This window comes from Condylura cristata, unplaced genomic scaffold (assembly GCF_000260355.1).
Source record: "Condylura cristata isolate star-nosed mole 26May11 unplaced genomic scaffold, ConCri1.0 scaffold00014, whole genome shotgun sequence".
Classification (NCBI taxonomy): domain Eukaryota; kingdom Metazoa; phylum Chordata; class Mammalia; order Eulipotyphla; family Talpidae; genus Condylura; species Condylura cristata.
Window position 1 is genome coordinate 43,827,093 of NW_004567115.1, and position 25,146 is coordinate 43,852,238.

At 43.7% G+C, this 25,146-nt stretch overlaps 1 protein-coding gene across 2 annotated transcripts in view; it reads left to right on the forward strand.

The window, feature by feature from the left end:
- The window catches only part of GALNTL6 (polypeptide N-acetylgalactosaminyltransferase-like 6), an 849,045-nt gene that overhangs the window by 688,453 nt on the left and 135,446 nt on the right, over positions 1 to 25,146 (forward strand). For both annotated transcript variants that reach the window (XM_004682397.2, XM_012724993.1), the window contains exons 6-7: positions 1,829 to 2,014; positions 5,699 to 5,882. In XM_004682397.2, coding sequence (XP_004682454.1) covers positions 1,829 to 2,014; positions 5,699 to 5,882 — 370 coding nt within the window. The remainder of the gene's footprint in view (positions 1 to 1,828; positions 2,015 to 5,698; positions 5,883 to 25,146) is intronic.

The window sequence follows — 25,146 nt, forward strand, 5'->3', positions numbered from 1 at the left end:
GCCCAGCCAGCCTTCCTTTACAATGACAATCAGAAAACTAAAAATTCTTTAAATAGCCCATTTGTAAAATATAAAGGGCAGACAAGAAAAAAGGGAAACTGAGGAATTTGAAAAGCACTAGACTAGTAATAAGAAGCAATAAGAATAACAATAAACTCTTAGGTACAGAGAAAATCCAGTGCAGAGAAATTCTGACATCTGCTAAATTGGATAGCAGTGAAGGGTCACAAAAATCTTTCCATGAATCCCTGTGACTACAGATCATCGGAGAGGTAATAATAATATTGCCTTGGATAGCAGACATGTAGAGAAAGTTTCCAAGAGAAAACTACAGAGCACACTGCATACTAAGATTGTTTCCAAAAACTCCAATAAAGCCCTTATAATGCCTTCAATATGGAAGAATGAAAGCAGAGGATACAGATTATATAAGTACATATCCCCATGGAAAGCCTGAGAGATTGATACATTTTATTCCAGCCAGTGGAAATGTTTTATTCTTTTTTAAAACAATTTTTTAAGATTTATTTATTTGTGCATACATAACTGGGGTACAGGCCAGAGATGCAGAGGTGGTGAGAGGATTCACCAGAAACAGCAGGGAGCAGAAAAGGCAGACTGAGGAAGCACACTGCTGAGGGGAGCAGCAGGCGAGACAGGAGAGGTCTGAAACGTCATGTGGGTCACCTCTGGGGTCAGAATCCAACTTGCACGAAAGCAGTCAAGGCCAGCTTCTCAGTGCTGCGCTTTAATCCGCTGCGCCACCAGGGAGGGGCAGAAATGCTTTATTCTAATAAGTTATCTGCTGTGATTCTATCCCCACTGTTTGCTCTTAATTAGGAGCAGACGTATTTCTAAAGTTTTATTTTTAATCTTAAATAGCAAGTTTCCTAGTGAGTATATAGAAGCCCACCTACTTTCCTCTTTTTAATTTTTTTAAAGATTTATTTATTTATGCATACAGAATTGGGGTAGAGGCCAGAGGTGCAGGGGTGGTGAGAGGATTCACCAGAGACAGAGTGGGGAGCAGAACAGGTCGACCTAGTAAAATACACTGCTGAGGGGAGCAGCAAGAGAGACAGAAGAGGTCTGCAGCACCATGTGAGTCACCTCCCTGGCCAGAGATCGAACTCTTGCTGGAGTGGCTGGAGAGCTTCATAGTGCTGAGACTTAACCCCTTGTACCACCAGGGAGCCTTGAGGAGTATGTTTATCTTGGTCATTTACACTGGCTGAGATTAAAAATAAGTTATCTGCTGTGATTCTATCCCCACTGTTTGCTTTTAATTAGGAGTAGAAATATCAAATTAGCATCCGGATGCTAGACTTGCTTTCCAGCTTGCTGCCACTTTGTAGGGGGAGAAGGTCTGTTTGGTTCTTGTTGACGCCACTTTTTCCTTTTCTGCTGGTTCTACATGCTTTATTTTCAACACTGAGCACACAGAACAAGGCTTGCCGCACAGGGCCAGCGGCCGGGCGCGTCCCGCGACTTCCCCAACAGGAAGCAGAGCCCGGGACGCCCAAACGCCCAGCCCGCGCACGAGGCAGGGATGACTAGAGGTTGCAGCTTCGCCACAGCAACCCCGCAGTGAGCGCTGATGGTCAGCATTCCGTGACCGGTGTTTGCAGTGTATGAAGCACTCTGGAAAGTACAAAGTATAAAAACCTCAAAGCATAAAATCTTATTTGTAGCTTCCCTCCAGATGAAGAGAAAAACGGACTTAAACTTGGAGCCATGGTTCACAGATTCTCTATGATCACCCCCGTGATCGAGTCGCCTGCAACTAATGCTTCGTGTTCTCTCTGTGCACTCCCTCCTTCCCTCCCAGAACACTTGAAGGAGAAGTTAGAAGAATATATGGCCCGATTTTCCAAAGTGAGAATTGTTCGCACCAAGAAAAGGGAAGGGCTCATTCGCACCCGACTCTTGGGAGCGTCCATGGCCAGAGGGGAAGTGCTGACCTTCCTGGACTCGCACTGTGAGGTTAACGTGAACTGGCTGCCCCCTCTCCTCAGTGAGTACACACCCCGACAGGGGCCTGCAAGGGGGTGGGAGGAGCATGGGGGGAGAGAGGGCACAGCGGGGTGGGGGGCACTGGCCCCCATCGGGGGAGGATGTGGCTAGCTTTTCCATTTACACCAACAAAGGCTAGCGCCGCTGTCCACAGTTTTTATATAGGAGCCGTAAGTTCTAAATCACAGCAGAGGACCAACAGCTAATGAGAAAACTGCATGAAAATCAACATTTTAGATAACGCCAACTGCAATCTAACTTCAGGATTGGAAAGGTTTCATTTCCCTTGATGTTTTCCTTTACTGCAGTTATATTCGTTGTAAAAACGAACGGAAAATAAAGCATTGAGACACTACCTGGAAGGACAGTAAGATTTAAACGCACATACGGTGAGATTTAAATGCACACATGCACAGTTTAACAATTATTATAGGCTAGCTAGGACCTAGGAAAATTACTCAGCCCCAGATTACAGCTAAAACACCTTGACATTTTCTGAGATGTATAATACCAGTTCTCCTTTCCACTTGGGCGCCAGCCTTAGCCCTCAGCACGTGATCCTAAATACCACCACTGCACGTCTGGTGCACGGAGAGCCCCTTCCCTCCAATGCTCATAGAGTGGCTAAGGAGAGGGTCACGTGGTGGCTCTGTCTCCTTGCATTTGAACTATTAGACACAAGAAAGAACTGGAAGTCCTTCGACCTAGAAAACATACGTGTGGTTCAATGCAAACTGGACTGTCTTGCTTTTTATTTCCAGTAAAGTCAGATATAAAGTCCACTAGTGACTCAAACATAAACTGAAAGCCTAAAAAAAACAGGTGTTTCTTTCAAAAGTTTTGGTGTGTGCAGATCGTCCTTCTTTCTAGTCTTCCAGATTTCATTAAACCAACTTTTATTGTAGATAGATCCCTGATTTTGGAAATAAGCCTCTGCAACAGTTGCCTGAGAAAGAATGATTTGCTATTTGGCAGTGTAGGATTTCAGCTAGAACCAGGAAAACGCCATTGTTAAAGATGGGGGGAGGAGGGGTGAACGGGGAAGGTCAACTGAACTGCATAGTACTTCAAGTAGGAGGCAACCCGCAACTAGCCCGCCCCGACACCTCCCACCCACAAGTTCCTGCAGACCAAAGCCCCGCCATCCTCATCAACAGGAATGTTTCACAGTTCCTGAGGCCAGAGACTTCTCTGAGCTTTTAATTAAAAGTAGCTTGTTCAAGGACATAGCAATTTAGAATTTCATCAGCAATGGTGAGTTTCCCTCAAACTGAATTTGTCCTGTGTGCTGTTGAATCCTCAAGGAAGTGAGCCAGAGTCCTAATTTATTTATGAAGCAGAGCAATCTCTAAATGCCAATTATTGAGCCCCTAATTGTTCACCTAAATCTGCAAAGGGAAAACAGAGGGGGGGAAAAGCAAAAGACAGAGAGTAAAGAGAAACCCACTTTGTCTCATTAAAGCATTTCATTTCCTGTAGGCCTGATGGATAAGAAATGATTCCAGCTCAGGATCACAATCTTTTTTTATTTTCCTCTATCAGTGTCCAACACATCATCCAAAATGAAAAAGCGGGCGGAGCCAGGCCGTTTCTTGGTTCATTTTTCACCTTGGGATTATACCTGAATTTCAATTTCCCATTAAGAGTCTGTTTGTTTGATCCCTGGAAATTGAAATGTAGGCACAAGCCTTAGATGAGAAATTAGTCATGCTGTTCACCCCAGCCAGTGCGGCTGGCTGAGAGCAGGAAGGAAATTTGAGGAAAAGTTGACAGTTAATTTAACAGACTCATTCTCTTTGGGTCACCTTGGGACTCCTTGTTGGTCAAGGAACTTGTAAATCAACCAGGTTCTGAATTTGATTGAAGAAAGTCACTGAGACCTTAATACTAAAATACCTGCAGAAATGATAGAAGAAATATTTTGGACACAGCAATGATGGTCTCCTCTGTCAAAGACATCCAGGAGGAAATACCATTTAGATAAAGATTAAAACCCACTGTAAGGCTTGTCCAGGTGAAAATGGATGTTCCTTGAGCCCTTGGTGGAGATTAACTCGAAATAGTGCTGGCCTGGGGTAGGGGGTCTCTCTGCTGATTAACTGAAATGGGATTGAGGTGACCCCCAGGCCGTCCAAGGCCCACCGGGCCATGCTACCTAAAACTGCAGGCTCTCCGCATGCCAGCGTCCGCATTTCCTTGCCTTGCCTCATTTCCCTTCCATCCCATGTATCACCTCCCAACATACTATGCATCACTTAGCCATTTATCATGTATATTGATTGCCTTGGTTTCATTCCTGAAGACAGATTTTTGTGTGTGTGCGTCACCATTCCCTGCTATAATCCCAGAATCTAGAACAGTGGTAGGCACATGATTTCTACTCAGTAGACAGCTGGTGAACGTGAATGAATGGAAGGATGAATGAATGAAAAGGACAGAGATCTAAGAGAGAACGATGCCACAAGATGCTGGCATTGTCACACCCTGATGTCATGAAAATAACAATACTGAAACAACCACACCTCATTCTTCCTAAACAGTAGATTTCTTTTTCTTTTTTAAAGATATTTTATTCCACATGCTATTAACCAAGGTCTTCCCAATAACCCAATGTTTATGCTTAATGAAAGTTCTATTAGACTGGTCTAGTCTGTCATAACAAATGTCATTCAACGCATATTCTTCAGGAAGAAAATAGTTCACATCTAGCCTTTCTTAGTGAATCCCATGTGCCGACCCCAGTTCTCTGTGCCTCATAATAATGATCTCAACGTGGAAAAGGAGGGTGATGCAACTGAAAAGAGCACCCCCTTCTGCCACATGAGAAGCCCCATGGCGAGCAAAGAAGGTTTTAGGACTCAGCCCTTCACACAGTCTTTTATCCTGGGTCTTGCACTCTAAAAATGAGTGACCTTTGACACATCTTTTGAGGTCTCTGAACCTCATTTTTGAGTTAGGAATGGTAATACCACCTCAGAGACGTAGCAAGGCGATTAAAAATAGCATGGCTGTGAATAACTTAGTAGTTGTTCAAGAATATAAAGGTAGCAGGAATACAGTGGTCATATCAATCACTCTAATGCATTTCTGAATGTGATAGGAGAGCAAAGTATAGGCCCTGATAAGCAGAGGCTATAACAAAGAACAAGAGCAAAGTAGGATTTGATGAAGTCTCTGGTAAGCCTGAGAGCACAGAATCCTTTGGCTGATCTCCTGGCATTTGGAGAGGACAGCCATCAAGGTCACTGTAAGATTAGAAGCTAAAAAAAAAAAAAAAAAAGACATGAAGTTAAATATTTACATTTTAAAACCTCTAGAAGGCAGGCAGGTACTTTCTCAGCAGACCCAGCCATATGCTTGAAGGAACACAAGAACCATTCATACTCCGTGCATGTTGGATGTGCGATAAAATGACAGATTGGGGACAGGTCGGAGCAAAACTGTGGCAGCAGTGGAGCAAAATGGACTCTTCCAAGTCCCTCTGCGACAGGACTTCCTTAAAGGAAAATACAGCCACACTACTGTAGCTAATCACTGTCCCATCGGGTGAAGTCCAGACCCCGCCCAGAGCCCAGTGGCCACAAGGGGTCACCTGCATTGCCCATCAGTAGCAAGCGCGCGGCTGCAAAGTGACAGATGACCTAGACAGGCATGTCATTTCCTATTTTGTGCTTTCATTTTTCAGACCAAATTGCACTAAACCACAAAACCATCGTGTGCCCCATGATCGATGTCATTGACCACAACCACTTTGGGTATGAGGCACAAGCCGGGGATGCCATGCGAGGCGCCTTCGACTGGGAAATGTACTACAAAAGAATCCCCATCCCTCCAGAGCTCCAGAGGGCAGATCCCAGCGACCCTTTTGAGTGAGTAGCGGCCCAGGGAGGGGCCCAGGGAGAGAGGGCAGGTAACTCATTCCAGGGGCGTCAAGTGCAGACCCTCAAGGGTAGTTACCGCTAAAAATATGACATAAAACAAGTGGCGACAATCTGCAAAATACTGGGCAAGGGGCAAACCGACAAGCTGTAGAGATTTGCAAGCTGTGCTGAATGTACGGGTGAGCCCTTTCTAATTCTGCCAAGCAGGAGAGCACGTATGCAGAGGAGAATCAGGAAAATGCAGGTTTTACAGAGTATGTGTGGAGAAGGAATGCATATTCTCCATTTCTGACTCTCTGAGATGTTCTCTTTGATTTTCAGTTCTCTCTATTCTGCTTGACTTTCCCCTTAAGGATTCTTTCATTATTCTACTTTGGTTTAATTGGGGATTGGCATCAAGTAGGAAACAGCATTGCAGTCTATGTTCTGTGCCTGGTGGCAGTTGCTCTCGCTGAGGGAAGGTAGCGCTCCTGAGGAGGTGCTCCCATCACTAAAACGAAGGTGCTCCCATCACTAAAACGTGGGGAATCCTGTCAAAATGCTATCTCCACAGTAAGTCATCTTCGAAAGTCCTGCTGCTAATTTAAGCTCTATAAAGATAGGACTTTACAATCATCTACTGATCCCTACAAAGTTAAATTCATCAAGACAAACAAAAGGTGACTTCCTTTGCCAAATGACTAGGATCAGTAATGGTTAGTGGTGAATCCTTTCAAATGTCTCTCCTGGGATTGTCCAGAACACGTTAATATCAATTCCTCACATTGCACCTTTTCGAGCTTATTAAAATTTTTATAATTTAAAAAATTACATGTTTTTTTAGTACAAGAAAAATGCCTGTGATCAAGAGGGTGTCTGTAAGATGCATGAAGCCACTGTCGTCTCTTTATCAATAATATGCGCGGTAAAGTTTGCAGGAGAGATGTTCTCGAGCACGAACACCACTTCTGCAGCACTCACTTAGGCCCTGGATCCAACTGAAACTGTGTCCAAGGGGGATTTCCCACTAATCCAAGCAAGTCTCCCAACGCCACACTGTCTGAGACGGGGTGCCCTGTAATTCAAGTCAGTTCTGACACTATCTGAAATAGTGTCAGGTTCCACAAATTATGGATTCAGTACTACAAGGTAGCCTACACACACTCACACACACACAGTCACCTATACTCACACTCACACACGCTGACACACTCTCACACACACTCAGACTTGCAGTCACTCACACACTCATGCTCACACTCTCTCCCCCCACCCAACCAGGTTCCAATGGCAAGCCCAGGTTATCTATCACCTGTAATTACAGTAAACTAGATTGGAGTTTCCAACAACCCCGCCCCCTCCTTGGGTTCAATCAACTTGCTGGAACAGCACTCAGAGCTCAGAAAACAACAGTTTGCTCACTAATTATGGTTGACTAGGAAAGGATACAACTCAGTGAGAGCCAATGGAGGATGCAGAGGGCGAGGTATGGGGCAAGGACACAGCTCCTCTGCCCTCTCAGAGCAAACCCTGTTCCCGGCTCCTCCAGGGACCCCCGACCCAGAAGCTCCTTAAACCCTCTCGGAGCTTTTATGGAGGCTCCATGTGACAGTCATGACTGATTACAGCATTGGCCGCAGGTGCCTGAGGAGGATGGAGCCTCCAGCCCCTCTCCTTCCCCAGGCGGTGTGGGGTTGGGAGGGTGGAAGCCAAGTTGCCAGCCATCTCATCACAGGTCAGTTCCCTTGACAACCAACCCCATTGCTAGGCGCATTCCAGAAGTTACCTTGATAACCTAACAAAAGACACCTCTGTCCCTTCCACCAAAGAGACAGTTCCAAGGATCTCAGGAGCTCTGTGCCAGACACAGGCCTAACAGCAAATACATACTTGTTATAAGTCACAACGTAACAGACACAAACATTTTACAGTACAGTAAACAACGGGAAACTGTTTCCTCCCACTCTAGTCTCCAAAAAGATAAACTCTTGGGCACATCAAAGGGGATTTTTGAAAACAGTAGCCTGATTTTTAAAAAAGGGTGAGAAATCATTTCTCCAGGGATATGAAACACCTTCATTAAGAACCCAGAATTTCTGAAGGTAGACCTCTTCACACCTTCATACTGCTGGAGTGTTTCTGAGAAGAAATAATGAAGGCCCTTATTGCTCCTCTGAATGCTTCCCTCAAGATTTGGGGACTGTTGAGAATGACTAAAGGTTTTTAGTGTGAGCTTCTAGTAGGTATCTGAAGTGGGCACAGCTGACAGAAGCTCTTCAGACTTCCCTGAAGGGAGTCACTGAACATCTTGGCAAAGGGGCTTCTGACGTGATTTAGAGCCAAGTTGGGGCTGAGGAGAGGATGCACAAGGACCTGGAACAGGTAAAATTGTTACTGGGCACAAGAAAGGCCACCCTAGGGCCCCCTGCTTTAAATGGGCTCTCCCACGTGCCACCTCAAGACAGAACATGCTCCAGTATAAATAAGACCTTCAAAGGAAAGGAACTTTCATGCAACGTGCATGCAATAGAAAGAAGAAAAAGAATATAGTTAAAATAGTTTACCATGAGGGCCCTCCCTGGTGGCGCAGTGGGTTAAAGCACTGCACTAAGAAGCTTAGGCCACTTCCGCATGAGTTTGATTCCCGCCTGCCCCGGAGAAGATCCACATTGCATTGGCAGACCTCTCCTGACCCGCCCGCTGCTCCCCTCAGCAGTGTACTTCGTCGATCTGCTGTTCTGCTCCCCACTCTGTCTCTGGTGAATCCTCTCACCCTCCGCATCTCTGACCTGTACTCCAGTTCTGTATGAATAAATAAATCTTAAAAAAAAAAATAGTTTACCATGAAACCTCCAAAGTTACGCATCCCCTCATGGGTAAATGCCCAACCAAACAGGAATGGCCCAAAGCAGACCACTGACACCCGAAAGGCTGCCACAAGCCTCAGGCACTTTCTGGTGGGGACCGTAGGAAAGGCGCAGAAGGGACCCGGCAAGTCTGGGAGGAAAGGAACAGCATCAGAATGCAAGTCGAGATGAAGGCTGCCATTGTTCGCCTCCCCACGGGTCTCTGTCTCTTCCATGTCTCTGGTGGAAGTGTGAGGCTGTGAAGCACGGCAGCTTCCTCACATCCTCCAGGTGTGGGCCTCCTCCAGGTCTCCTCCTTGTTCTCCTTCAGTCTTCTGTAGCTTCTCTCTGCTCAGCAGGAAACCTGGAACCCCTGTGTTCCTGGGATCAGCCTGTTGCATTAAATAAGGCAGCTGACCAGACAGGTTGCCACGTTTTAGAACTAGAATGCATCCAAGATGGCTTTCCAAATTCTGGTGCAGTGACTAAATTATAATGAGCCTCTCTTCCAGTTGTTGGGGCTTAAGGGGGATTTTCCCCATCCCATCTGGTTGCTTCTGACTCTGGACAGATACACAAATACACACCAGACAGATGAGTAGGAGAAAAGGCCAAAGTTTAATAACATGCAGGTGGAGAATTCACATGGTTATAAACTGTAAAGAATGGAATGGCCAGGCGTGTTTTTCCTGTATTCATGGACCTGCGGCGTCAAGGACTGAGACATGGAGATGTCACAGGACAGACAAGAAGGGGAGACCTCATCTTTACACCTTGAGTGAAGAAGAGATGATCAGGGGGATAAACCTACTCCTTGTCGATACTCCCAAACTATATTCTTCCAGGTAAAACGGTAACTGCTTTACTGAGGAGGAAAACGGATTAAGGACAAAATCTCCAAGGGCCTTGACTGCCCTAAAATAACCTGCATTCTTTGCACCTTTGACAGCCATCCAGACGCCTGAGGAGCCACCTGGCCTCTGTCCCCAGACCAAGGGGACAGCTGTGCAAGGTGCCTATGGTGGGCACGTTGGCAAAAGCCCATCTGACGCTGTGTGGTGACTGACCCGGCACTTATAATAGCAGAGGGCAGGGCCCTTCTGCAGAAGTGAGCTCACAACACTGCCAGAGACTCTCCAGTGGAACAAATCATAAAAGCTCCTCAGTCCCTGCACTGGCACTTGAGATTTTGTCAAGCAGGTGCCGACTGTGGCGAATCCAGCATCCGGCCTCTGTTCAACTCCGGAGCTGACGGAGTTGGTAACGGGCAGAATTAAATTACCTCTGCTCCTGTCACCCGCCGAGGAGGTTGCTGTCCTGTCAGAACCCCATCTATCTGTTGAACCCTCCTCCTTTCTGCTCAACTCCTTTGATTCCTAGGGTCGTGGACACTTTAGCCTTTTTGGAATAAATCGAGCTTCCAGGAGGTGTCCACTTTGATCTTAAAAACTGCATTTGCCTTCCTGATAATAAAAAAACAGTTACCAAACAGCTCTGAGCAGAGGATCAGCAATTCCATTATCTCAGCAGTCACCTGAACGCGCTCAGAAACAGACACGCTGTAGGCTAAACTTGCTTCTCTAGATGTTAAGCTTTACAAGCACCAAACGAACGCAGTCTGTCCAGATCTCGCATCCATCCCGGCTTTGAGAAGCCACTCAGGGGGCCTGTGGCTTTGGGGGAAGGCAGGAAGGTGGAGCCGGGAAGAATGAGAGGCAGGAGCTAAGAGCAGGAGGTAAATGGGCCACAGGCCCTGGGGCTTTTCCTAAGATGGAAGTGCAAAGGTTATCGCCCACAGCAAGTTCATCAAGTGTCCTTAGTGACCAGGCCAGGATTTTCAGTGACGAAGGGTTGACTCAAGTAATGCTCTTCAATCTGTGCGTCCCATAAAATTAATGGAACATGAACAGTCTTTAATGATTAATGAGTTCTACTGAAAATTTCAGATTGGTATAGTGGTATGTAAATACCAGTAGTATTTCTTAAATATTTTATTTCAATTACAAAACACGTATGAGGCTAGGCTGTGGCGTTCACATTATTTCTCAGTGTATGTTACATGGTCAAGAGTTCAAAATACCAAAATTTTTTTGATCCCAAACCATTTTGATCCGAAAGTGTGGATCAAAACATTCTTAGAGGCCTCCCTGGTGGTGTAGAGGTTGTCTCAGTGTTACTGCTGCTGTGGCTGAGGTTTGATCCCAGCCAGGGAGCTGACCCACATGGCACAGCAGACTTCTGACTCACCCGCTGCTCCCCTCAGCAGTACACCTCGTCGGTCTGCTGTTCTGCTCCCCACTCTGTCTCTGCTGAATCCTCTCATCCCGTGCACCCCTGACCTAGACCCCAGTTCTTCTATGAAAAATATAAACATTTGAAATTTTAGTACATTTTATTTTTTAAAAAAATGTATTTCATAACTTTAAAAGAAAGCAAAGATTGACCTACATGTAAAATGGTCTAGTGTTCAAACCAACTACTCCTAGAATGAGAGAAAATGCAATATCCATAGTGTAGACAGCCACATGGCAGTCATAGTTCTGACTGGACTGGGTACATGGGGTAGGTATTCTTGTCTTTTGAATAAAAAAAATATTTTCCAGCAATCATTTGAGTAAATTCTTGTTATTCAAGCTTTTAGACGCTGTTCTTATTCCTGGATTAACTCTACCGCAGGGTATTTAAGAATAGAAGCCTTTTCTGCATGACAAAACATAATAAGCTCCTTCCCTCATGATCACAAAGGGAGAGATGTCTGTTTGCTTTCTCACCTCTAACTCTCTTCTTCAACCTTACCGCAGCCTCTCAAATATAAAAAGGAGCAGAATGATCTTGTGCAGCTTCCCTTTAAGAAAAGTTAAACTAGACAATATCTAGAAAAGCTTCTAGAACTTGTTGGGGAAACAGTGCTTGCTCCCTCCAGTGACAGTCTGTTCTATTAGACTGGTGAATAGAATCCTTTTACCGTGAATTAAGAAAATTCTGCTTCTACCACACCAAGTTGTCTTGTATGAGACATACAGAGTGTCTAATTCCTCTTCAGTGGTAAAGTTGGTAAAATTATTTGAAAACATTTACCATGTCTTTGCCTCCAAAAGGGGAAAAGGAAAGCATTTTTTTCTTTTCCAGGCTAACTATCTCCAGTTCTCTCTCTAGAATCCTGTGAAAGTTCGCATCCGATGATAAAACTGTTATATAAATTCATAGATAAAACTGAAACAAAATAGTTGAGTAATAATATTTATGCTTCCATATATAAACATATATATTCACTTGACGTCTGCAATCTCATTCACATTTCTTGAACTTCTTCACAAGGCTAGCATGAAATAGTCTATTTAATAGATCGTGTATTCAGGTCCTAATATGTGAATCTGTCAACCATGAAGTTAATTTCCAGGGAATTTGCACTGATTCCTAGAGAGGTCATGTTTCTTTTTGCTAAGTACTCACAATGTTTTTTCAGAATTCACCTCTAGCCCATCTTTGAATTGTGAAGAAATTACTTCTACTCTGCCAGATTACCTTAACCACAGCCTGACAATTCCTCAAAGACACTGAAAACTGACAGTTTTAATCATCATGAATGGAATCCTTATAAACAACTATCTAGGACAGACTGAACTAGCAAAGACTGGTATTCTTTACTAATATAATATTATAAAAATATAAAATATAATTTTATATAATTATATAATATAAATATATAATTTTATATATTCTATATTAATATATAATTATAATTATATAAAATTATATTTTATAATTCCAAAATTATAAAAATAAGGATATCTTACTTAGAGAGATAAGACCTCAGAGGCTCCAAATGTTCATTTATTCTCTTAGGAACCCCTGTGCCCTCACAAATCAGATGGGTTCAGTGAGTCTGCATCTGAGCCAGTTAGGGAACCTAGAAATACCCCAGTGCCTGGGTAGTGATGGCAATGGCCCTCTGCCAAGCATCTCAGGGTTAGCACTTCAATACAGAAGATCACCAGAGAGGTGACCACATGGTGTGGCAGACCTCCCCTGACCCGCCCGCTGCTCCCCTCAGCAGTGTACTTCGTCGATCTGCCTGCTCTGTTCCCCACTCTGTCTCTGGTGAAGCCTCTCGCTGCCCCTGAGCCTCTGGCCTGTACCCCAGTTCTGTATGCACAAATAAATAAATCTTTAAAAAAAAAAAAAAAAGGCAGGCTCATGGCCCTCCCTGGTGGCGCAGCGTGTTAAAGCACAGCACTGAGACGCTAAAGCCACTTCCGCATGCGTTCGATCCCCACCCTGGAGGTGACCCACATGGCACGGCAGACTTCTTCTGCCTCTCCTGTTGCTCCTCTCAGCAGTGTACTTCATCCATCTGCCTATTACACTGTCTCTGGTGAATTCTCTCACCACCCCTGTACCTCTGGCCTGTATCCCAGTTCTGTACACATAAATCAATAAAATCTAAAAAAAAAAAAAAAAAAAAAAAAAAGAGCAGGCTCGTGTGGGCTGCTCTGCCAGCCAGAGTGGTAGGCATAGCCCATGCCGCTGTGATACAATTCCACCTCTCCGTTACAGCGAGTTGATTTCTATTCTTGTTACATGGGAGCAGAATGTCTCACTAAATCTACTGTGGCTCTTCCACGAAGCAGCATGCAGATCTCTGGGAACTTGCTGACTGACTCCTAAGCAGGCGTGTCAGGAAGGACTGATGCCGAGTCAGGTGAACTCCAGTGTCTCCTGGCTTAGAAGCACAACATGCTAAATTTAAGTTTAGCATCTAAGTGAATCTAGAAAATAAGGTACAAATAATCCTAAATCCACCAAGTTAGAAAAGCCTCAGAGGCAACTCAACATCATTTTAAAGAAGAGTAGAGGATGGCGTCAAAATGACTAATCCAGGGTTACACATACCAGGTTTCACTGGAATCTGGGGCATCGGCCCACACGTCTGTGCTATGCTCCTACTGCCACACCGTAGTAATGGTGCGAAATGAAGAGTTGTTAAAAGGCCTACTGCTATTAATCAGGCACTCCAGGTATGAAATGCACTTCTACTGCCAACTCACTTAATTTTTATCAAATCTATGAAATAAATAATTGTCTGCATTTTCACAGGGGATGTAATTCATACTCAAAGAGGTAATGCTATTTTCTAAAGTTAACACAAGAAGTTAAGAGTAAGGGCCCAGGTCTAGGAATTTCCACTATCCCATAGAAATTTCTACTCCTCCTACTCAGAGAAGAATCATTTTCTAGTGCATAAGGGCCAAACATGTTCAAGTGGGTGGGGGGCGGAGTAACATTTGTAGAGAATACACTAACTTAGTCCTCCCTGTAGCAATGCAGGCTGGTAAAGGAATATCCACAGCTGAACACCACGATGACCTTCAGCAGTCCTTGCAACAAGACATGTCTCCAGACATATACATGACACTGGATTGAACAAAACCAATCCAGAGTTGCCTTACACAGATAGACGAGGCTGGACTTGGAAGCCCAGTCAAAGAATGTGAGTACTGAGCTTAGCTGACCTCTGCTCAGAAGGCCAGGGCACAGGAAGGGCTCTTTCTCCTGGTGAGCTTGAAACTTTACCTTATGAAGGCAAAGAAGAAAAACAACATAGTGAACATTAAAGTATTTAGTTCCTAAAGTGGACAATTAGTTTTTGTTAACACCTTGTTGATTATATTAACTGACATTCAAAAGTCAGTATGCAGCTATATAACTTATATCAATGTATAGATGTAATGCAATACCTGTCAAAATCTCAGTTACATTTTTCAAAAAAATATAATGAACGAGTATAAAATTTGGGTGGAACTGCAAAAGACCCAGAATAGTCAAAACAATCCCCACAGGAAAGAAAAAAAAATAGAGGTAGCATACTCCCTGACTTCAAACTATACTACATATTCATAGTAGTCAAAACAGTATGGTATTGGAATACAAACAGAATCATAGACCAATGTAATAGAATAGTGATCCCAAAAATAACCCCTCAAAATATGGGCACTTAATCTTTGCCCCCCTCAAAAATGAAACCATACCTTTATTTAACCCCCTTTAGGAAATTAATTCAAAACAGGATAAAGAATGAGATATAAGACCTACAATCATACAATAGCTAAAAAGAAAATAATAGTAATACATTCTAGGCCATCAACCACAGAGATGTATTTGGGGACACAACCCCAATAGCAAGGGAAACAAAAGCAAAGTAAACAAATGGAACTATGTCAAACCGAAATCATCTTACACCTCCAAAGAAACCACTGCAAAGTAAATAAATAAATAAAAGTAGGTGGCCTAAAGACTAGAAGAAGATCACATATCTCATGGGGGGCCAATTTCTAAAATCTGTAGAGAACTCACACAACTAAACAGCAATAAAACAACGCAATCAAAAAATAAGCCAAAACCTGCATAGAAACTTCTCAAAAAAAAAAAAAAAAAAGACAAATAACTTACAGACACATGCAGGAAATGATGTACATTACTTCTTATAGTGAAAGTGCAAATCAAAATCAAATCACAATGATGTGTCATGGTCCCTATAAGAATGGCCCATATCACCAGGTGAGAAAATAATAAGAACAATGAACAGTCATATACCAGAGACATTTTGCGGGGGTGGAGTGGAGAATGGGATCAAAAATGGGGGTTGGGGGGAGGGAAGTGCATGGGACTATGGTGATGGCACACGGGTGACTCGGTGATGGGAAACCCGTGGGGATTACAATTGAGATGGAAAAAAAAATGTACAAAATGATGTAAAAACAAACTGTTATATTTAAAAATAAACTATTATATTTAAAATAAAATAAAAAAACTTAAAAAAAAATAAAAAAAGAATGGCCCATATCAGAAAGACTGAAAGACTGCAAACAACAAATGCTAGCAAGGATGTGGAGGAAAAGGCCCATCTATTCACTGTTGGTGGAAGTGTAATTTGACTCAGCCTCTATGGAAAAAGTATGGAGATGCCTTTAAAAAGTAAAACTGGAAATCACTTATGACCCAGCAATACTCCTACTAGGTACTATCCCAAAGATTATGAAAACTCTAATGTTAATAGTCATAATAATTATTTATCTAATAATAAAAGAGGTAAGTCCCCCTATATTCACAACAGCATTAGTCACAACATCCAAGTTTGAGGGCCAAAAACAGATGGCTGGATCAGGAATTGTGGAAAATATGCTTTATGGGATAAAACTCAGCTACTAAAACATATGCTATCATACCTCTTGGGACACAATAAATAGATATTGAGGTGATTCTGCTCAGAGAAATAAATCAGACAGCGAAAGACAGTTACAAGATGGTTTGTCTCCTTTGTGGAATGTAAGTAACTACAGAAAATGAACAGACAAACACAACAAAACTAATTCCTAGATTCTGAAAAATATTCTGATTACCAGAGGAAATAGAATGGGTGAGTGAGGACTTGGGGAGGAGAAGGAAGGGTGAGGACATTGGTAAGGGAATGTTGGTGGAGGTGTGCACATGTAAAGATGTGAAATTGTACCCCGAAAATTACATAACTATGTAAGTGACTGACAAATTAATAAATTATGAAAAAAATAGCAGCCCACTAGCATGAACAGGAATAAGCAATACCTTAGTTTGCTTGGAATTTGAAGATAAAGATAATTTCTTTAACTCAAAAGTCTTCCCAGATGAGCCTTGACTCAATAGTGGACATCGGAATTTTATCAAAAACCAGTAAGGAGTGAAACACACTCCCCACAGAAGAAGAAACAATTCAAACCATGAGTTAATATAGAACATAAAGTGAGAAGAATAACTGTAGGGGTCCTCTCCATGCTCAGCTCTGAGATGAATAAAGTACTTTTCTTCCTTGTTTTCCTCTCCATCCGAGAAAGCATCAGTTGGTAGGGACAGGAGAATACTCCAGTCATAAAAATGAACACAGTGTTATTTATTTCATAAGGGAAGAGAATTTTGCTCATACTTCTCTAGTTAAGTCATTATTCTCTTAAATGTTGATATGAGCTTCAAGTAATTGTTTCCAAACTTTGCCCCCCCCCAGGAAAAAATCAAACTGACGCAAATAAATTATGCAAGCTAATTAACTAGCTGCTTCAGTCTCAACTTCCAACCAGAGGATTCTCTGTGACTGAGGTTTTGAAACTGTGGTTTCAACTTTTTGAGAGAATTAGGTTGGAGAGTATATTTATCAGTTTTGTCTAAGAGAGTGAAATACTATTCTAACTCTCCAAAACTATTACCACAGATCTTGCTTAAACTTTGAATTATACTGAATATCCCTCCATTAGTCTAACCTAATGACCTATTTCATTAAGCCTATGTAGTATATAATGTAAAAACTAACATTTTTCTAATGTAAAATATTTCACTACATTATCTAATTGGCACCTTGTAATAATCCTTAGGTAGAGCTAGAGCTATTATTATTTTTGCCATTTTCCAAATAAAGGAAGTGAGAACCAACAAAATTAACTAATTACAGGCAAAAATAGGATTTGAATCAATGTCTTCTTTCATTCATTCAGATTTCAAATCTTAGGTTTAATCAATAATCTCACAAGATTTAAATCAATGCCTTCTTTCATTCATTCAGACGTTAAATCCTAAAGTTAATCAATGCTTTTCCTCTCCTTTGAAGAGAAACTTAGGTACCCATTAAGCGAAGTCATTTTATCAATTAATGTTTCACAGCGTGTCTGTAATGAGAGCAGGAAAGGAGATAGATTGTCTCCTTCTCCATTCTGCGTTCTTATCGGTAGACCAAACTCGAGCTGATAGGTTGAAAATGTCAGCTTTCAGTTTCTTCCTAATGAAGGGAAATGTCAACAATGCCAGCTTCTGGTATGTTTATAACAAGATCTAGTTCAATATTTGACAACCGCAAAAGGACAAAATGTTTAGGGAAAAGCACTGTCGAATTTCTAAATGGTGTCCTAATCTCCAGAGAGTTGAGAATAAAAGAACAGAAATGTCTCAAGGGTCTTAAAAACTAATCAGAACATTGAATAAAATCAATCTCCCCTGGAAGCCCAGATGAAACCCCATGGCAGATTTTTTTTTTTTTATGTTAAGTAACATGCTGTGACATAGACTGAGATGCTCCAAAGCAAACTTGTAAATTATCCGTCTCTCCGCTTTGAAGACCTCTCCCCATTGATCGCTCCCGGGGCCTTTGGCTGCACCCCGCTAAGTCTCTGAGGGAATCACCAGCCAATAAACAATCCACACCAAGGGGCTGTGAGAATATTTTTCCCTTCTCAGGATCGGCTCACCGGACTCAGCGACTCTGGGCCTCCTCGGCAGTGGGAATGATCTTTACCTAACAAGGATCTGCTTGTTATTATTATTGTTATTCTCTTCCCTTTTTAGCACCTGGAATAATGTTAACAAAATTATTTCCTAAACAAACAGTCACTGCTGTTATCCCACTCGTGTTTCCCTGCACTTCCTTCCTCCTTCCTACAAGTTCCCCGGCTGGTCCACGCTGTCTGGTTCCTGTCAGCTTTCAGTTTCTTCCTAATGAAGGGAAATGTCAACAGTGACAGCTGCTGGTATGTTTATAACAAGGTCTAGTTCAGTATTTGAATAGTGGACTTCTGAATGTGTGTTTGGACCTCTGAATCTTTTCTTGTTACCACCACTTCCTTTCGGGGTCACCCAATGACAGGTAGGTAGGGAAATCCATTTTGCCAGGCGGTGGGACCTATGCTTCCATTCTGAGAGAGAGGTTTTTATCCCTGTCTGGTCCCCATTGCCAGTGGGACTCAGGAACGCCCAGTCTTGTCCACTCAGTCCTTCCCATGACCTCTGTTCAACTGTTCCATATCCTTCTTAGGCAACCTTTCCTCTTGAACATTGGATTTCCAACTTTCCTTCCTAGTCTTGCCCCATGGCTGACAGGTGAGTTTGCTCCTCCAGAGCTAGATCTGAGACTGAGTCTTCATCTCCAGCACTCCAAACAGATCAGTCAACCCCCTCTGCCATCGAAGAGTGACCAGGAAACCTGCACCACTGAAGACTTAGCAGTGGTTTCCTATGTGTTGAATAAGGCAAGTCTGTGAGCTCCATCCTCTGTGGACTGGTGACTTCCATTGTTCATTTGCCAGTCCTTTCAACCATGAACAGCTTCGCTCTGCGCTCAAAACTGGTGTCCCAAAGACCATTGTCCTGCCTTGCGTGTGAGGACTGTTCACCGTGTTGCACCCCCATGTTGCTTGAGTCCCCCTACATTCGCTCCTTCTTTCAGATGTCTTATGGGTGTTTGTGCCCAGTCAGCAATAGTAACAGAGGACAGCACCATACCAGAGCTTGGCAGGATCTAACAGAGCCCTCTGCTGTTCACACAGAAGTCCCCTTTCCTCCAATGAAGTAGGAATATTGACCCAAAGTTGGGGATAATCAGCTCTGATTTTTCATCTGTGGCTTCACTGCCAAAGTGCCTATTCTCCCCATCTGAAGTCAATATTCCTTTTATTTTGCTTAGTGGTTGCCAACATTGATACTTGAATGGAAACTCCATGAAGGCAGGGAGGGAGGTTTTATTTAACGTCTTCAGTATGGCATCACTAATGCCTACATGAACCAGGAACTCAATACATATTTACTGAATGAATGAACGTTAAATTTAGGAGAGAAAGTAGTTCGATGAGGCAGTATGTCTTTGAGAAGAGGTGACAAATGTTTCAGAAAAAAGATATTCACTAAGGGGAGTGTTCAGGTGCAGTATTTGTGGGTTGTCCCCATAAACCAGACTGAACAGAGGCAGGAAGTGAGGCCAACACGTCCATGTCCTGGAACCCTGAAACTGGCCTGGAATCTCCTCCCTCCACCCCCCACTGTGAAAACTGGGTCAAAGTCTGCCAAGTTTGACTTGCTGGAATCAACAAATTCTATTCCTGCTTCATCACACCACTGCTTTTGCAAACGAAAACTCAGCCTCTTTGATGCTACGTTATTTTCCAAAGCAAGGCAGCGATGACTTCCCTATTTTTGGTGGTGGTTACTTCCCTGTAAAGCAATAGAAGCTGCAATTCCAGGAGGAAGAAGTCCAGATGCGACCGAATTGAAAAGAAAAAAGATTCTCAATAATAATTTCTTTCAAAAGTCTTATCCCACGACACAAGATTTTTCAGGGCATTCTTTCATGTAAGGATAGGGAACACATTCAGTAATCAGTCATCCACATAGTAGATGTCGAGAGAAAAAAAGAAAGCATGTCTGCTTGGGAGTAAGTGTACTGAAATGCCCCAAACTTCAGTTAACTCTCCATACTATGCCAGCTGCCTTTGCTCAGGCTTAGGTGGGGGGTCAACGTCTTCCATTTTTTCTCTCGCACACCCCAGAAGAAGGAAGCTCACTTTACTGAGTCATCGCTCCTTGGAGCCCCCAGTCAGCCTGGCCATGGCAGCAGAACAGTTCCCACTGAGGAACCCCACTCCACCCTCCGGACAGACAGACGAGCCAAGCGATCTGTCAGTGACTGTTCTACTAAGTCTGATCCAATTATCATAATCCAAATAAAAAGAAAAAAAATAAACAGGACAACTAAACTCAGATGAACAAAGATACTTGTTTATAAAGTCAATCTTCATTCAAAATCTAGAACACTGTGAGAGAGGAACAAGAATCTTCAAGTGCCAAAAATTCAAAATTCAGCGGATGAAGAGAATGAGAGAGAGAATGAGGCTGACAGACACATCTCACACAGTGGACCAGAAGATGGAACCAAAGTCAGGGGAGCGCCCTCGGGAACAAGGCACTACACGCCAAGCCGAGTGGTGAGTGGAGAAGAGCAAGAACAAACTGTGTCTCACTGTTCTGGAGGTACAAAGTCAGGATGTGAGCAGCACGCTGCCTCTCTGCGGCTGCAGGAAGGACCTGGCACGCCCCGCTCTGGGCTCCTGGAAGCCCCCTGGCTCCTGGGGTGAACATACTTCATTCCACACCTCTGTCTGCACAGGGATTCTCGTGCGTGTGTGTGTGTGTGTGAAACTACGAGAGAAAACTACAATGTAAGAGAGAAAATGCAGTACATTGACCCCCCACCTAAGAGCAGTCCTAGAAGGCGGTGTTGGTGAGGACGCGGAGAAGGGACCCGCATACACTCCCTACAAGAGGGGATCAAAACTGGGGCGGGGAGAGCGCACAGGGACTGTGGTGATGGCACAGGGTGACTTGGTGGCGGGAAGCCCATGAGGTTACAACCAAGATGAAAATCGTACAAAAGGAACAATGATACACACACACACACACATACACACACACACACACATATAATTTTAATTTAAAAAGAAAGAGTGGGGCCCTCCCTGGTGGCACAGTGGGTTAAAGCACAGCACTAAGAAGCTAAGGCCACTTCAGCATGAGTTTGATCCCCACCCCGAGGTGACCCACCTGGCGTGGCAGACCTCGCCTGACCTGCCCGCTGCTCCCCTCAGCAGTGTACTTCGTCCATCTGCCTGTTCTGCTCCCCACTCTGTCTCTGGTGAAGCCTCTCACCGCCCCTGCACCTCTGGCCTGTACCTCAGTTCTGTATGCATAAATAAATAAATCTTAAATATATATATATATGACTGACAACCTGTGCAGCCACTGTGGAAACAGCCCAGGAGTCCCCAAAGGAGTAAGAACCTGTGGTTCTCCATGGCGGTGTGCTGCAAGGTAGATGGAGCGGGAAAAGATTATGCGAAGCAAAGTCAGTCAGAGACCAAAAGGTAAATACAGATGGCATCACTTCGAGAATGCAGAAACCAAACAAAGGGCTAAGAAAAAGACAAAACTTGCACCATAGATCCGAGGCCTCCAGCCGGAGAGAGGGAGGAGAAGGCTCAAAACAGGACTGTGGTGATTGAGCACAGGGGATGTGGTGGGGGGTCAACTATAGGGGGTGTCAAATGCGGCACAAATATGAACAACGATGTAAGAAAATAAATTCATTTTCGTTTTAAAAATCAAAAAATATACAGAACTAGCCCATGGTCCCGCTAGTCACTTCTACCATCTTCCTAAGAATGTGCAGCCCACCCTCATCCACGGCAGCGCTATCGTCAGTATCCAAGGTAAAGCGACCACTAAGCGCCTCTCAAGGCATGATGGGTAAAGATGTGCTGCGTATATTACATTGATATAGCACACCAATATGCCCAAGAGCATACTACTGAGCTATTAAAAAGAGGATACTGGCCATTTTCAGAAACAGGAAGGGACCATGCTAAATAAGTCCAGCTGAGAAAGTCAACCCCCCTGTGAGTTCCCATTTGCGAAAAGTAAAGGAAAAACAAACTCTCTGACTGTAAGAACAAAATGGTGGTTACCAGGGATGGTTCCCAGAATGGGGATGGGTAACTTGGGTAAGGGGGTCGGTCCGCTGTTGGCAGCGGATGGAAACGAGACTTTTGGTGGTGACCTCACGGTAGAGCTATACACAGTACCCCAGTGTGCTGGTATAATGTACTCCCGAAACCTGGGCAGTGTTATTTCGATAAGAAAGTTAAATAAGTAAGTGAAGTCTTAGAAGCAGAATACGGGTGAGAGATAGTGATGGGGAAAAGGGAGAGGAACAGGGATCGGACCAGACCTGTCTCTCTCCCTGGCAGATGATAGGCTGATGGCAGCTATTAAATAAGAACTTAGTGGACACAGCTACTAAATAAGTATTTGCAAGATACCGCGTTCTAGATCTTTCCTTCTACCAATTCCTTGGGACCTCTCTGCTTCTAAGGCTCTGGTGTCTGCTGGCTACTTTCTTACCAAAACAATGCAAAGAGAAGTTAAAATATTTACTGGTTAAGGGGGACATAGAGGCTGAAATCAACAGTAGGGACTTTTTTGAGCTGTCGAATGAGAAAAGACATTGAAGACCTGGAAATGTATATTTATACACAAGAAAATTGGATACCATAACTGGACTGCGTATTAATCATAATTGAGCATCTTACTAGGCTTTGTCTTTCCGGGGAGTAAAAGCAGAACATATGCATGTTCTTTCCACAATAGACTGTTGACAGGCTTCTCTAATCCTTCGTTCTTAGTCTTCAAAAGTTTAACTAGGCATGCCCCCAAAACTATTTTATGGCTCATCTCACATGCAATTCATCTTAGTCTGAGGAATATTTTCTTCCAGTTTCATTTAAGAAATGCCTAGAAGTTATGGCTAGCTAAATTCTAAGAAATTAAATTAATATAATTCTGTACACTGTGCTGAGTCTAAAAAAATAAAATAAAACTAATTCTGGGTGTTCGAAATAACTCTGGAAGACACATACTCCAGTAAATAGACATATATCTGGAACTTAAACACATTCAAGTAAATTGCACAGGAAACTTTTTCTCAACTGAGATCACATCAACAACACATGAGTTTGCTTTAATAAAACATAATGAAATAAATGACAACTAAAAACGAACTAAGATTAATGCATAATACTGAAACAGTTTGAGAATTTTTCCTTAAGGTCCTCTTTAGTTTTATATTTTAAATATATATTGATATACATACACTAAGGGCTAAATTTTCCCACCTGGAAAAAAAAATGTATAAGAATGCTTGCTGGTGAAAGACAACTGACAGATTAAATCTTCTAAAAGAGCCTTCTTTAGAGTTTAGAATTAGAGAAACCTAATCCAGAATGAGATGCCTGTGACTGACGTGATGCTTCAAGTGGGCTAAAATAAATCGAAATGTAGTTTCCTCCGGCTATTGCTTGTCTTATACTGCCACCTGCTGGAAGAGAAGGTAAATAGTTTTAAAGAGCACTGACCAAAGATCTAAATCCTTGTTTTCACAAAGTTTTGACTCTCAAGTTGAAGACCCTGCACACTGCAAATTAAGACAAATAACCTCCAAGTCAAATGTCTAAAGTATCCAAGTTGAATAAGTGCAAAATAAACCTCACTGTAAAATCATCGAGCCTACGGTGGCCTGTTTTATCAGCGAGAAGAGGAAGTGCTGTATCTTTCTGGTATCTCAGCAGAGCTCTCCTGAAAGAATACAGGGACAGGGAAAAAGCTAGACCCAGAGGTTGTCAAGGGCAGTGTAAGGAGGTACATGGAGATCGTGGCTGGTGCTGGAGGTAAAAACACGACTGGGAATCAGAAGGCCTGGCTCATTGTCCCTCGGATCCAAGAGCCTACAGACTGCAGGCTCCATTCTGAGAAGCCAAAGGAGCAGGTGAGAGAAAGGCAAGACTTTGCTGGTCGCTGATGCAGACAGAGACTGAAACACCTGCTGCACCCTGGGACCACCTGCTGTGGTGCCCAGCACTGCTTAAGCTGCTCAGGGGGTGCAGTCGGGGCGACCCCTTGAAAAACACAAGCACAAAAAGAAAGAAGCACCTTGCAGGTCTCCAAGGTCAAAGCCACAGAATGGAGACACAGGCCTGAGTGCAGCACGGTTAAAGTGACTGGGGGGCTGTCTCCCGAGGACCGGCTCCTTCTGAGGAAGGAATGCACATGAGAGACGCTCATGGATCCTGTCTCCCAAACCCCAGGACCCACAGAAATAAATACCGGAAGATCAACCGATTGATCATAATGACAACACATCACTGCTTGCCTCCTCTGTCTGCCGGTTCTACCCACTACATCTTTTTCTTGTATTGACCTGAAGCCTCACAACCCTCCTGTGGCTGATAACTGTTATTATCTCCATCTCACTGATGAGAAAATGGAGCCTCAAGGATGCTAAATAACGTGCTCCGAGTTGCACAATTAAGTGGCAGGACTGAGATTGGCGTTTGGATCTGACCCTGCTCAGATGCACGAGATTTACCTGCAGTGGGAAGCTGACGATGCTGAAGCCTGCCTGCTTCAAGGACCCTTGTGGGACTTGTCAGAGGTTAATTCCTTACTCCTATGTCTTCAACAGAGCTGAGCTGGGATTGCAATGATGGAGAGACAGTCGTCTCACCGAGGTCGGCCACTGCGTTGCCAGCTAAGTAGTCTAAATCAGGCCATCCTGTGCTTTTGGAGACTCTACAGGGCTTTCAAGCTTAACACTCCCATTATCTCTGCCAGAAGCAAACCCTGATCTCACGGTGTGCGATAATGCCAACATTGCCACTGTGTTTGCAAAGTTGCAAAGAGTTTGACTGCAGAGACTCAAAAAGGCTTGCAAAGGGCGTCACTTGCTGAGATCCCGCCACCTGGCCCAGTCCCGGGAGGCTCCTTTTTTTCGGGGGACCCAGCACACTCAGCCAGGCGCCTCTCCCTGACACAGGCCTGCCTTTAGAGGTGGGGGGGGGGGGGGGGCAGAGTGCAACTTCGTTTCCATGGAAACCACCTCTTCCAGATTTTCTCCAAAAGACCAGCCTTCAGCTAGAATATTAAGCAGCCTCTTCCTCGTTTTTACCACCTTCTATGTTCTTCATTCCCACGCTCCCAAATGACTAAATGTACCTGACCAATGAACCCCGATTTGTTCCCTGAAGCAGCCA